The sequence below is a fragment of the Eutrema salsugineum genome, unplaced genomic scaffold, assembly GCF_000478725.1.
Source record: "Eutrema salsugineum unplaced genomic scaffold, Eutsalg1_0 scaffold_15, whole genome shotgun sequence".
Classification (NCBI taxonomy): domain Eukaryota; kingdom Viridiplantae; phylum Streptophyta; class Magnoliopsida; order Brassicales; family Brassicaceae; genus Eutrema; species Eutrema salsugineum.
Window position 1 is genome coordinate 4,309,756 of NW_006256867.1, and position 15,546 is coordinate 4,325,301.

Here is a 15,546-nt window from a genome sequence, read left to right on the forward strand (position 1 = left end):
GTCACTGAAGTATTGTTTTGTTCCTGCGTTTTTCAAACCTCTTTCCTAACTTTGATTTTTGTTTGGGGAAAAACAAAGGTCTAAGTCTCGGGGAGTTGATAACACCTGATTTTTACCACTTTTGTGGATCAATTTTAATATCTTATGCAGGTGTTTTCACTCAATTTTAAAGGTTTTTAATTGATTTCCATGTTTTAGAATCTCAAAAGAGTTTTCAGGATATTTTGACAAAATGAATGCACTTGGGAGCAAAAAGTGTAACTTTGGCTAAATTCAGAATGTCGGAAGTTTGGTAACAAATAGAGGCCTTCCCACCGTCTAAATATCCTCAAATTTTGACAAAAGATAGAGGAGACAACCAGATTTCCAATGCAAGTGGAATCAAAGCAATCCAACGGTTAGATCTTCAGATATGGTCAATTCACTGAAAGCATATCAACACAATCAGAAGCTCACCGCGGCCAAAACATCATTTACCGGGGGTGCGAAAGTTTAGACCGCGGGGAGCTAAATTCCGAGCCTCAGAAACCCACTTTAAAGCCCAAGTCACTCCTGTCACTATTCCTGCAAGCCCTAGGCATTCCAGATGACCCAATACACTATATAAACCCCTCTTAAGATATTTAGAAGGGTGTGCCACATTTTTCACCAGGAATCCTAGAAGAGAAGCTCGCCGTGAAGAGGAGCCACCAAGAGGGGCACCATCTGCCCTCCTCCTTCAGTCTGTTCTTCGTTTCTAACCTTTGTCTATTTCAATTCTCTGCAATTCTAAATATTTTTGTGATGTTGAACTCAACTATGTCTAAGTAATTTTCCAGTTGGGTTTTTAAAGGGATTTTTCCAAAGGGAATTTCATGTCTTGATCATATGTTTCATTCGATTTAGGGTTATAAATCTTCTAGGAGTCCTTCGTTCATTCTTGTTCACTATGTTGTTTCTGTTGCTATCCGCTAAGAAATTGATCTCAGTAATCGGAGCCACAAGAGTGATGTATTGAATTACCAGATCTAGAAGTGTTCGAGCAAAATCACTATAGGAGACAAAAGCTACCTATAGAGAATCGCGAGCGTGGATGAATTCTGTTTTTAATGCATGATCTTATTCGCAGCATAAGAATGAGAGTTAATTGCTCTATTCGCAGCATGAGAGCGAGAGTTGAGTGATTAGATGATTATTGTGACGAGAGTTGGCTAATCTTACATGTGTCTATTTGAGTTCGGATCTTCACTAGACGATTACCTTTATCGATTTGTTTGTCTTTTGATCAGTTCATGAACCCCTGCGAAAACCCTTTGAACCCAGCGTTTGTTCCCTATTGTTTTACAACTTGTTTATTTCAATTGCTTTTAGATTTAGTGACACCAAAACCAAAAACCTCACATTTTGCTTGTTCTATTAGTCTTAAGTTTTGATTGATTTGTACTGAAAACTCAAAATCTCTATGGTTCAACTCCTAAGTACTACAGCGTACATCTATGTACTTGCAAATATTTAGGGTTATTAATTTAATCGTGAAATTATAAGTAACCCTTGATTATCTTAGCATCAGATATGTTTTTGATTGACATATTTTAAAGTATTCTAGGGGCAATGATATAACTGAGATTTTCTAGTCTAACAAACTTAATTTGCTGACAAGTTTTTTGTTGGACCCACAAATGACAAGAATCTGATCTATTGGCTCCCCCAGATTTTGATTATACAAAGCATCACCAAATGCTCGTGATGTGGCCTCAATCGGACCTATCCCTTCTCCTCCGCCCATTAACAATACCGCTTGAAGGTTCTCATCCATCCCTAGTTCCCTTCGTAGTTCAACCTATGATTTTTGGAAAACTAGACAATATTCAAAGTTTGAAACACCAATAAGCCAAGAAGAAAGGAGCTGAAAAAGAAAGATCAACCTTTGGACGTGGGTTTCACAAAGGAAGGTCAAACAGGAAGGTCGTAAATTAAACTTTAGTCTGTGAAGTTTTAAGTCCGGCTTTAAGTACCCTCTTCGCCAACTCTTTGGATGGGCAATAACATCTTGTCACAAGCTTATGAAACCTAATTCACAAATGAAGAATATAGAAGCATCAGATATCTTTTACACCGCCATGGAACTGAGCTGGGATTGATACCGATGATAAGAATCAACGCTGAGATATGACTAACCATGTGGAATGGCAAGTGCTCAAGTCTGTAACAACCATGGTGAATATAATTTTCTTCAGCGAGCCCTTTGATTTTAGGACGCGAAGTGGGACATGTTGCATTAACGGATGAACATGATAATAATGTCTGGCTGGTGTTTCATCAATACTTTTTCAATTTCTCTGTAAGTCAAAACAATGGAATCAGAATGAATATGAAAACAGATGAGACAATTCAAGAAGAGGAAAAGTCATGAGAAGCAAGAAAAATAACGTAAAGCTAAATCTCCTCTTTTGCAGTTCTCTTAAGTACTTTCACACTTGAGTAGATACTGCAGCTATGTGCAAATGAATTTAGACCAACTAACTAATAGGCCTTAAAATCTCACCTGGAAATAAACGTCGAAGTTGCAGCAAAATTAGATTGATGAATAACACGTGGAGCCATGCCGTAATATGTCATTTTCCACATGGTTCCATGTCTCACCAGAAAATGATAGCTCCTCGGCAACTGGTTGAACGGCCAAGGCGTGTGATCTGTCCATAAATTTGTAATAGAGACCTGAGACAAGCACTCTTAATGTACAGAACACAATCAACAAAGGTTCCATCGAGCAATGCAATATATTCATAAAATTTTTATCATCTTTGGTTGATTCGACAGCATTAGAAGAGAAAACCGGCACCATTAGTCCAAGAAACAATGCAGTTTAAACTACTAATGCTCAAGATCTTATAGGCTGATAACACCTGATTTTGACCACTTTTATGAATCATTTTCAGTATCTTATGCATGTCTTTTCACTCAGTTTTAAATTTTTTATAAGTTTTTTCCATGTTTTGGAGTTCTGAAAGGCTTTTCAGGAAACTTGAGACTTTGGAGTGCATTTTAGAGCAAAAGTATATTTTTGGATAAATTCAGGCCGTCAGAAGTTTGGTAACCAATAAAGACTTTCTCATCGTCTGATCATCCCCAAATTTGGAGACATTATAGAGGAGACAACCAGCTTTCCAACACATTTGGAATCAAAGCAATCCAACGGTTAGATCTCGAGATATCATCAATGCACTGAATGGTCGATCACAAGCCCAGTCAAGCACAAGTGCTCTCACCCGCGGCCAGCCTTCTTCCCACCGCGGCTCAGGAGGTTTCACCCCCGGTGGACCTATGTACGAATCTCAGGAGCCCAAGTAAGGCCCAAAACACTTCCTGCACCCATTTTACAAACCCTAGACGCCCAAGACTTGGAGAAACACTATAAATACTCACTTTTAAGTTTTTTGTAAGAGAGCCTCTTTCTTCTCTTTGAGAGAGAATTCATTTGTAGTTTTAGGTTTTATTTTTATGCATTTGTAGAAGCTCTCCATCGCCACTCTGTCTTCAATAAGAGAAGTTTTTCTGCAACTTCGTTTCTTTTACTTTTCTTCTTCTTAGTTCTAAACCGATGATGATGTCTACCTCGGCCATGTCTGAGTAGTCACCTAGTTGGGTGAAAGTGTAATCCAAAGGGACCCCATGTTCGAATGACATCTAGGTTTTTAGTAAAAGGATTTTGATTTTTAACATGATTATCCCATTCATCCAAATCTCAAAGCGGTAATTCCTGATTGATCACCCAGAATCCGATCCTAGGTTTAATCCGAGCCACGAGAGTGTTGTATCTGGGTTGCCTGAACTGGATCTTATGGACGTCACCGTCGTAGGAGACGAAAGCTACCTACGGAGGATACGTAAGCAGAGATGGATTTCGATCTACAAAGCATGATCTTGTTCTGGCATGAGAGCGAGAGTTAATTGCCATGAACAAGTGATTAGATGATTAGGGTGACGAGAGTTGGCTAATCTTACATGTGTCTATCCTAGTTTCAGAGTCATAGAAAATCGTTGCCTAAATTCCTTGTGTTTTAGACAGGAATCCTAAAGATGAACCTTGAACACAGCGCCATTTTTCATATAGTTTTCAACCGGTTTTTATTTCCAGCTTTTTAATTCTCTGCATAATTAGATTTAGTGACAAACCAAAACCCCTTTTTATTAGATTAGGCTTACGATTGTTTTAAGCATCAGTTAGAAGTCCTCAACACATAAATCTCTGTGGATTCGATCGTTTGATGTGAACTTGCAGCTTGTCTAGGGTAAAACTTGTGTTGCCCACTGCACTCACATCACAGGCCAAATAACTAAAATGTTTCAAGAAAAATTTACTTTCATATGATTCAAATACTCTAGACAGAATCTGTAGTTTCCTAAAGAATCTAGTCTAACAAACCAGAAGAAAAACAACATTGTCACTCATCAAGTAGAGACTCTAGTCGAAAATTTCAAACCAAAAATTGAAATATCCATCATCGAGTTCCATTCAATTTAGGACTTGAAACCCACGTCATACTCATCTCCAAATTACAAAATGAATGCAGCTTTAATGGCTCCTGCTGAAGCTCTTAGTATGGTGGTGCTTTGATGTGCAGGCTGGTCCGAGAACTATAGCTGAAGCAATGATACGAGGGTTAACGAGCATCTTAAACGATTACATTGCTGGTCAAGTAAGTACGTCCAAGTTTAAAAAACAAAAGGCAAACAGTTTTGCTTCATGGATTTTCAATTTCTCTATCTCGGTTTGCAGGAGGCCGGGAATGTACCATAAGTTGTGGACAATGGGTGTGGAAAATTCTCAAAATCACCGAGAGAGATATTAAAGATTGTAGCAGATTGGTTTGGATCAGGATGGAGAAAGAGCTGGAGATAATGTCGCGGAATGCGTTGAAGCTAGCAAGACCAGATGCTGTGTTCAAGATCGTGCATGATCTCCACGAGCTTGTCTGAGAGATAAACGGTCTTCTCCCTCAGCTATCTTTCATTGCTTGAGGTATTATCATATTTTTGGTTGATCACATCAATGAAGCTAGCTCCTCCCTTGTTTGGAAGTCTCAAGAGTGATTATTTCTCTTATTCTTGATTTGTTAGTTTAACATGTAGAGATATTAAGTTGATCTCCAAGATTGTGATTCAAATTATCAAACCACGGCACATGATGATTTCATAACTTAGCTATGATATGTATCAACATAAATTTTAGTTGAAGAATATATTATCGAATTTTATTTTCAAATTAACATTTCTATAATTATAAACACACCGTATTAGAGAAAATTTCATGGTCATCAAGACAGACATGAGTAAAGCATATGATCGAGTAGAATGGAGCTTCATTGAAGCCCTTATGATCAAGCTTGGATTCTCCGAGAGATGGGTAAGACTCGTGATGTTCTACATTTCCTCGGTCTTATACCAAGTCCTGATAAATGGAGAACCGAGGAGAAAAATATTTCCATCAAGAGGATTACGGCAAGGAGATCCTCTTTCCCCTTTTCTCTTTATTCTGTGTACTGAGACTCTTATCTCGCTACTCAATGGAGAAGAGGAAGAAATACATATTTCTGAGTTGAAAGTAGCCCAAGTATCACACCTGCTTTTTGCCGATGATAAGCTCTTCTTTTGTAGAGCTGAAATCCAGCAAAGAGCCGAGATTTTCAGGATTATTAATACTTACGAATCGGCCTCGGGACAACAACTAAACCTGGGCAAATCATCCATAATGTTCAGGAACAGATTGGACTCGAATTTAAAGCAAGGCATCAAGAATACCATCAGAATAACCTCGGAGGGCGGCATGGGTATGTATCTGGGTCTTCCAGAACAAATTTGCGGATCAAAGAAGAAAGTGTTTTATTATGTCCATGACCGCCTGAGTAACTGAGTCAATACTTGGTCTGCAATCTTTCCCAAAGTGGAAAATAAATTCAAATAAAATCGGTCGCCCAAGCAGTTCCTACCTATGTCATGTCATGCTTTCTATTACTCCAAGGAATGACTAATAAACTACGGAATGTTATTGCCAATTTTTGCTGGAGCTCAAAACAGAGTAGCAGCAGGATACACTGGATATCCTGGGATAAAATCTGCATTCCACAGGATATGGGAGTTCTTGGATTCAGAGATTTACAATATTTTAATTTAGCCCTTCTAGCTAAACAGCTATGGCGACTTATTCAGTACCCCTCATCTCTTTTGGCTCGGGTTTTAAGAGGCAGATATTACAGACAGTCCGATCCTTTAGAGCATTTGAACGTCTATTCACCATCTTATGGGTGGCGGAGTATTATGGCCGTAAAACCGTTCCTAAGATGGACTTGAGGAAGAGAACTGGGTCGGGTCTAGACACGAGAGTTTGGAGTGAACCATGGATTCTGAACTTAAGAGCTAGGCCGACAAGAGCCGCTCCGCAGATCGGGCACCAGGATCCAAGATTATTGGTATACTCTTTTATCCACCAAGATACGAAACAATGGGATATTCTCTTTTTAAGAGATTTTTCCCGACATGAGGATGTCTCTTTAATTCTTGGGTTGAGACGGATATGCATGAAATCATACCAAATCAGAACTTTACTCGGTTAAGTCGGGATATGATCTGATTAGAATGACAAAGTTAGAATGGAAAGCTGGAGCGTTGAGAGAACCGAGTATCAAGGTACTTCAAAGTCATGTCTGGAAACTCTGACGCCTGGAAACATGAAACATTTTATGTGGCAATCATTATCAGGGTGTGTTGTTACTTGCCATAACCTTACTTACCGACACGTGGGATAAGTTCTGCCCCCGTTGTGGGAATCCTGAGGAGTCTATAAACCATCTTTTGTTTTTATGTCTCCCGTCTTTACAAGTTTGGGCGTTATTGGACTTTCTGTCCCTTCTGGGCCTCTTCTCGAGTACCTCTATTTACCAGAATATGAGCTTTGTCTTTTGAAAAATGAAAGAGTTAGGAATGAAAAATCCTAAAAAGGATGTATATCCTTGGATTCTATGGTTTATTTGGAAACCAAGGAACAACAAAATTTTCCCGGAAGATATCTTGCTCCATGCAAAGGTGGAAGCTGAAAGTTGTAGAATTGCGAACTAACCAGAAAATGACGACAACACAGATGTTGGGACGATGGCTCCCCCCCTGCCTCCGATATCCTTACCCAAGGACCTGCGGATCCCGATATGCCGGATTGATGCTTCTTGGATCAGTCACAGATTGTTTAGCGACTACGGGTGGAGTTTGGAGGACAGCAAGGGAAATGAGATTTTTGGACTACAAAGATGTTGCAGAAGCCTCTCGGCTCTTCACACCGAGATAGATTGCCTGCTATGGGCTATGTCATGTTTGAGATAAAGACAGATGACTTTGGTTCATTTTCAGACTGATTGTTCAGACTTTGTGAGTATGTCTGAATCTCCAACAGATTGACCATTCTTTATGACAGAGTTGGAATTTTTCTGTATTCTTCGAAAGAGTTACTCGGAATTCATTTTATCACATATCCCCAAAAGTTTAAATGTTCAAGCGGATAGTCTTGCAAAAAAAGTTAGAAGAAGAGGATTTATTTTTTCCCAAATCAATCATACCAAATTAGTTGAGGATGGTTTTCAGTCTATCTCTCCAACTAGCCACATATAGTATAATAGTTGGGTAAATGAAAAAAAAATGCACCGTCTTAGTGTTGAACCAAAAAAAGTAAAAATAGACACGGTTTTGGTGTGTTAAAGTGTTTTGATGGAAAAGCAAAAAAGTTTAAACTCGAATTGAAATTTCCCAACTTGAACCCTCATCGAATTGTAAAATAATCCGAATGGAATAGAAAAATCTACCAAAAATTACTCAATTCTAAACCAAACTAAACCTAAACTACAAATAGTTTTGGGTTGATTTTTTAAAAGGATTTGAAATCGTTAGCCAAAGAAAAATGTTTTTCAACTGTAGATGTCAAATGATTTGAATGTAAAAAACTGTTTTTGCAGTCGAATAAAAATGATATTCCATTATATTTATGCGATGTGATGTAGAAGTAGGAGTGGGCAAAATCTCTTAACCGAATCGAAATTTCCAAACCCGAACCAAAATATCCGAATTCGATTCTTAACCGGATTATAAAATGTTTCAAATGCAATAGAAATGTTTATACCAAATTAATGGTGCGAAAGAAAAATGCTTTTTTTTAGTGGAATACAAAAGATAATTCCACAAGATACAAAAACTGAAAAACTAGGGAGCGGTTACATCGCTCTCTTCTCTCTCATGCGATCAGAAAGGCGATTGTTGTTCTTCATGGCAAATCACTTCTCTTGATTTTCTTCAAGGTCACTTTCCATCTCTCTCTCTCTCTCAGATGTCTTTCCTCCCTTGCGATGGGAATGATAGTTGATCGGTTTCTAATTTGTTTTATCCCACCCTTATTGGGGATGGTGATTCTAATTTTCGGTGGTGGTGTGGGAAATTTCATCGGAATCAACCATCCTCTGTCGTTTATCTCCACACTAGAACGATTAGTTTAGTGTGATGATCAATCTTACAATGGTTGGTGGTGTTTCCCGATGATTTCTCATATTTTTCCTATTACTTCTACGTTGGAGACAGTTTATAAGGATGGTTGTGTTCTAACCATAACCACTTTGCTATGGAAAGAATTGCCATGGAAACCACCATGGTTTAGAGTTGAAGACAATGGTTGGCAAAGTTGGGATTTTGGTTTGATTTTTCCTGGTGTGTTTACTTTGCTGGATATGATGTTGTTATGGAAACAATCACCATGGAAACCGCCATGGAAATGACGAGGTTTTGGAACGGAAGATGCAACCTCCTTGTGGTATAGCGACATTCGTACAGTCGTTGAAGATTGGCAATTCCAAAAAAAATTTCTATCGAATGAATCAATAAATTGGATTCTTATTCGAAGAATATTTTTAGTTTTTATTTTGGAATGTGTCAATGACATACAACAGGAGAAAGGATGGATCATAGCCAAAAAAACTGTATCAGATCAAATGCAATTACGAGGAAAGATAGTGTAAACACTCTTTCAAAAATTCAGAAGGAAAAATTGTCTAAACTCATCTTTGTTGTCTTATTGTTTTGTATGTTTATTTTCATGTATTGTTACTAGGTGAAGACCCGCGTATACACGCGGGTTTGTATATTATTTAGATTTTTTAAGTTGTGTTTAATATAATAAGATAAATTTCATATATATTTAGTGTTTAGGAGTTAATTTTTGATTAGTAGGAAATATATTTTAACAAATACAACCTAATTCGAGACAGAGGATTAGTTATTCGATAAGTGACAAAATGTTTTTACTATTTAGAGTAATGTGATTTGTTATAACTTTTTCTTCTCTTTTCTGAGTGTTTCTGTTTATTCAATCTTTTTGTAAACTTCCCATAATAGTTTTTTTACTTTCTTTTACTTGATTTTGTTTTAATGTAAAATATTTTTTCGTTTACTCTAATTATAATTATAAGAACTTAAATTCTTTAATTATTTGTTTCTTTAAAAAATCAAAACCTATACAAAAAAACTTCTTGTACATCCTAGAAGAGAGAGCAATATCCTTCGCTCTCTCATTCTTTTTGTTAGCCATCTCCTTGGTGTATTATCTGTAAGTTTTGACTCTCTCTTTGCCCTTTACTTCTTCTATTTTTTCTCTTTACACAAATTTTTAAAAATGCAGCAAAAAAAATTTATGAGAATGGAGATAACGAAGTACCTTATTAATAGCTAGTATATGCTGCAGTTTTCTCTTTTAATTTTTCTAGAAGCAAATTTTCCGTAGACCACACAATCTTCACCACATATGTATAAACACAAGCAACTCTTTGTATCCTTCTGATTCTGTGCATTGAACTACACAGAAACTACCGTTGGTGTGGTGATATCATCGCAAATTCTACTCTGTTATTCCTGGAAAAAAAGATGGAACAACCTTCAATTTAGTACGCATTGCCGTCTACTTTGGGGCAGTCTTTACAAACGATAAAAGAGTGAAACCTTACCAACTTAAGTGTCAAGTAACAGATAACATTATCATTGTCTCCTCTAAACAACAAATGAAACTCTCCATCCTTGATTTTTTTGTCTAAAGAGCCACCAATACTCTTGTGGGAATCAGAAACATGTTAACTTTAAGCATCTCCGCCTGGTTTTGAATCACAATCTTCACACTTTCAATAAGCGCAGCATCAGTCTTATTGATGCAGTTGAGTTCAGATTCAAAAACCATCAGCCCAAGTTTTCTCAAAATGACGTCTTATGATTCTATAGTTCCATTACAATATGCTATCTGGTAAGAAGACTTGCATGATTTTAAAATATTTTCTAGGCTTTGGTCGCACATTTCTATTTTCTTGACATTTTTTCACTTGTTGGGATGATTTCTGTAAAAGTAGAAAATTTAGGTACTGAAAATTAGCATATAATAAGCTCAAATCAATGACTTTAGACGAAGAAACATTTGAATTAAAAAAATATTAAAATTTTAAATCCTACAATTATAAAATTCTTCTGGAAAGACTATACAATACATGAAAATATAGTAAGATAACTGTAAATTTTAATTGTATTAAAATTGGTTCCCAAAATGGTTACTTACATAGTTACATCCGTGATTGTAGTTGTAACATTTTCAACTTTAAAAATACAAAAGGTTTATCAATCATTTCAACTGATTATGTTTAAACATAATCAGTTAATTAGCCGAAAATAATTTTAATAAAGCTTTAAATAATTTATTTTTGATTCTCTATTTTAGTTCGTAAATAATTTTTTAGTTAGTAAATAACTCATATCTCTATTTTGTTAAGAGATTACAATTATAAAGATAGTAAATAATTCACAGCAAATTAATCATCTCAGTTTTACCAAGTTATTTCATTAGATGAAGTTTACTATCTTTATAAAAACTATCACCGTGATAACTAAATTTAAAAACTATCACCGTGATAACCATCTTATTTCATCTTTCTAACTTCTAGGAATGAGATTAATGAGATAATAATGAGTGTTAATGACAAAAAATGGATATTTCTTTCTTTTTTGATTTTTGAGATTAAAAACAAAATTAATATTGGTGTTAAAATTTTTTTCATAATAAATTGAAAGCTGATGTGTCATAAGGAGAAGAGTTGATGTGTCATAAGGAGAAGAGTTGATGTGTCATAAGGAGAAGAGCTGATGTGTCAAACTTGTGAGATACAACTCACTCTTTATATAATAGACTAGGTGAAGACCTGCGTGTACACGCGGGTTTATATACTATTTAGATTTTTTAAGTTGTGTTTAATATAATAAGATAAATTTCGTATAGATTTAGTGTCTAGGAGTTAAGTTTTGATTGGTAAGAAATATACTTTAACAAATAAAACCTAATTCAAGACAGAGGATTGGTTATTCGATGAGTGACAAAATGTTTTTACTATTTAGAGTAATGTGATTTGTTATAACTTTTTCTTCTATTTTTTGAGTATTTCTGTTTATTCAATCTTTTTGTAAACTTCTCATAATAGTTTTTTTTACTCTCTTTTACTTAACATTTTTAAATGTAAAACACTTTTCGTTTACTCTAATTATAATTATAAGAACCTAAATTCTTTAATTATTTGTTTCTTAAAAAAATCAAACATATACATGAAAACTTCTTGTACATCCTAGAGGAGAGAGCAATATCCTTCGCTCTCTCATTCTTTTTGTTAGCCATCTCCTTGGTATATTATTTGTAAATTTTGACTCTCTCTTTGCCCTTTACTTCTTATATTTTTCTCTTTACACAAATTTTTAAAAATGCAGCAAAAAAATAATAATGAGAATGGAGATAACGAAGTACCTTATTAATAGCTAGTACTTTTCTCTCTTAATTTTCCTAGAAGCAATTTTTCCATTGACCACATAATCTTCACCATATATGTATAAACCCAAGAACCTCTTTGTATCCTTCTGATTTTATGCATTGAACTACACAGAAACTACCGTTGGTGTGGTGATATCACCGCCTTCTACTCTGTTATTCCTGGAAAAAAGATGGAACAACCTTCAATTTAATACGCATTGTCGTCTACTTTGGGGCAGTCTTTACAAACGATAAAAGAGTGAAATCTTACCAACTTAAGTGTCAAGTAACAGATAACATTAGCATTGTCTCCTCTAAACAACAAATGGAACTCTCCATCATTGATTTTTTTGCCTAAAGAGCCACCAATACTCTTGTGGGAATCAGAAACATGTCAACTTTGAGCATCTCCGCCTGGTTTTAAATCACAATCTTCACACTTTTAATAAGCGCAGCATCAGTCTTATTGATGCAGTTGAGTTCAGATTCAAAAATCATTAGCCCAAGTTTTCTCAAAATGACGTCTTATGATTCTATAGTTCCATTACCATATGCTATCTGGTAAGAAAACTTGCATGATTTTAAAATATTTTCAAGGCTTTGGTCACACATTTCCATTTTCTTGACATCTTTTCATTTGTTGGGATGATTTCTGTAAAAGTAGAAAATTTAGGTACTGAAAATTGGCATATAACAAACTCAAACCAATGACTTTAGACGAAGAAACATTTGAATTAAAAGAACATATTAAAATTCCAAACCCTACAATTATAAAATTCCTCTGGAAAGACTATACAATACATAAAAATATAGTAAGAGAACTGTAAATTTTAATTGTATTAAAATTTGTTCCCAAAATGGTTACTTACATAGTTACATCTGTGATTGTAGTTGTAACATTTTCAACTTTAAAATATATAAAAGGTTTATCAATCATACCAACTGGTTATGTTTAAAAATAATCATATAATTAGCCAAAAAGAATTTTAATAAAGCTTTAAATAGTTTATTTCTGATTCTCTATTTTAGTTCGTAAATAAATTTTTAGTTAGTAAATAACTCACATCTGTATTTTGTTAAGAGATTACAATTATAAAGATAGTAAATAATTAACAGCAAATTAATCATCTCAGTTTTATCAAGTTATTTCATTAGATGAAGTTTACTATCTTTGTAAAAACTATCACCGTAATAATGAAATTTAAAAACTATCACCATAATAACCATTTTATTCCATCTTTCCAACATCTAAAAATAAGATTAATGAGATGTATTGACCAAAAATGGACATTTCTTTCTTTTTTGATTTCTGGGATTATTAAAAAAAAATATTGGTGTAAATACTTTTTTTATAATAAATTCAAAGCTGATGTGTCATAAGGAGAAGAGCTGATGTGTCATAAGGAGAAGAGCTGATGTGTCAAGTTTGTGAGACACAACCCACTCTTTATATAATAGATTGTTATGTAATTGGTGCAGTGGATTTGCACTTAATATCGGTATTTGTACGGCACCCTTAGCTGAGTTATGGGGAGTATATTATGGGCTCTACATTGCGTGGGATAGAGGGATCACGAGATTGGAGCTGGAGGTGGATTCCGAGATCGTGGTGGGGTTTCTTAAGACAGGGATTGATGACTCTCATCCTCTGTCATTCCTAGTACGTTTGTGCTATGGCTTTTTATCGAAGGACTGGATAGTCCGAATTTCTCATGTGTATAGGAAGGCTAATCGTCTTGCAGATGGATTAGCAAACTATGCTTTCTCTTTGCCGTTAGGATTTCATTTGTTTAATTTGTGCCCGGACGAAGTCCGTTTGATTTTGTTAGAGGATGCGATAGGGTCTGCACGCCTAGACGTGTTCGGATGTAATTTTTTCTTTTATTAATAATATGGAGACTAATCCCCTGTTGTCCACCAAAAAAAATAATAAATTGTTATGTAATTTGATTTTCATATTAATAAAAATAGATGTTAAAAAATAAAAATAAATAATTCCACTATAAATAAATTCTCCTCCATTATTCTCTCTCTCATCCTTTGGTTCTTTCCAGAAACATTCGATTCAGAAGCGTAAGAAAGAAAATGGAGTTCACCGCAGAGCAGCTTAGCCACTACAACGGCACCGACGAATCGAAACCGATCTACGTCGCAATCAAGGGCCGAGTATTCGACGTCACCACCGGAAAATCCTTCTACGGAGCCGGAGGCGATTACGCGATGTTCGCCGGGAAAGACGCGAGCAGAGCCCTGGGTAAGATGAGCAAGAACGAAGAAGATGTCTCTCCTTCTCTCGAAGGCCTCTCTGAGAAAGAGATCAACACTCTTAATGACTGGGAGAAGAAATTCGAAGCTAAGTATCCAGTCGTTGGTCGCGTTGTCTCCTAGGGTCAAAATCCCTTTTGTGATTTCTGAGTTTGTAAGTAACTATGGTGTGAGAGATCTGTGTGTTTCGTGTTTACGATTTCTGGAAATTTACCAATCGTTTGATCTGCTCGTTTTGATGACGATTCGACACTAATAAGAACCAAAATGTCTAAATAAAATTGGTGTTTCAAATAATTTCTTTATGATCTTTCCATATCAAATTTGGGATTGCTTTCTCTCTCTCGATAGTTCTGATTTTCGCTTTGATTGTCCCGTCAAGCGTGAAGCTCGTCTCTGAAAGAAAGAACGAACCCTGAATCGATTTGCCCCAAATCTTGGTTCTATTCTTAATTCGGTTTACTCGGTTTAGCTATTATAGGTTTGAAATTTGCGGTTTAGGTGTAGTTAAACGATTTTAAACGAAATCATCATCACTGATGAGTTTTGAAATTTGTGTTGTGTGGTATGAAAATTGATTTGTGTTAATTTGAAATTTGTGTGGGATTAGTTTCCGATCGTACAAATGTGAGTAGTATACGAATGTTAACCCCTTTCCTAAAGATTAAAACCAAACCATAAGTTTTGGTTAATGTATCATGTTTCTTCATGCTCTCATTCTAAAGTAATTTTGTTATAATGATTTGGAGTTAAACTTTCATATATCCGATGAGAGAATATAGAGATTGCCAGAATGGTGTCTTCACTTAGGGCGGATTGGTTCAAACTTGCCAGCAACGAATCAATACATGGAGATTACACCTAAATTTCTATACTTTACAAAACTAAGAGTACGAAAATGTTATTTGGAATTGTGTTTGACACCGTTAAAAAAATAGGTATATGCGAAATTTTGATGTCTATAAATACAGAAAGAAAGAGGTAGTTCCATTACACAAATCATTGCAAATTCAGTTCGGGGATAAATCCTAAAGCACTCGACTCCGTTTTAAAATAAAGTTGCTTAAGAAAGAAACACTTGTATAAAGAATATGCTCTCTTTATTATGTTTAGAAACTTAGCTCAAAACTAAACATCAATGTTCTCTTATATGTTTATCACAAACTCGATAAACATATATATATAGGTTTTAGAATTTCCTTTTTCTAATCCTATTTTCCTAGAACTAGATAACTCCTAATTCTAGTTGGCCTATCTTATCCTAATCCTATTTAGATTAGGATGTCTTGGGCCTTAAGCTATTGAAGCTTATCCAACATTCACCCCCTTAAGCTTCAGATCATTTTCAGAGAGATCTTGAACTCTTATCAAATCTCTCATCTTCTTGAACTTCAGTCTTGCTAGGGCTTTAGTTAGAATATCTGCGCATTGCTCTTCACCTG

General features: G+C 35.4%; 1 protein-coding gene and 1 pseudogene across 1 annotated transcript; one reads left to right on the forward strand and one right to left on the reverse strand.

Annotated features, from left to right (window-relative positions):
• Positions 1-1,264: 1,264 nt before the first annotated feature.
• Positions 1,265-2,824, reverse strand: LOC112088050 (annotated as a pseudogene).
• An 11,041-nt stretch (positions 2,825-13,865) lies between these two features.
• On the forward strand, positions 13,866-14,403 carry LOC18021840 (probable steroid-binding protein 3). Its single transcript, XM_006404993.2, has one exon. It carries the CDS (start codon positions 13,925-13,927, stop codon positions 14,225-14,227), a length of 303 nt encoding a protein of 100 aa, XP_006405056.1. The 5' UTR covers positions 13,866-13,924; the 3' UTR covers positions 14,228-14,403.
• Positions 14,404-15,546: the final 1,143 nt, after the last annotated feature.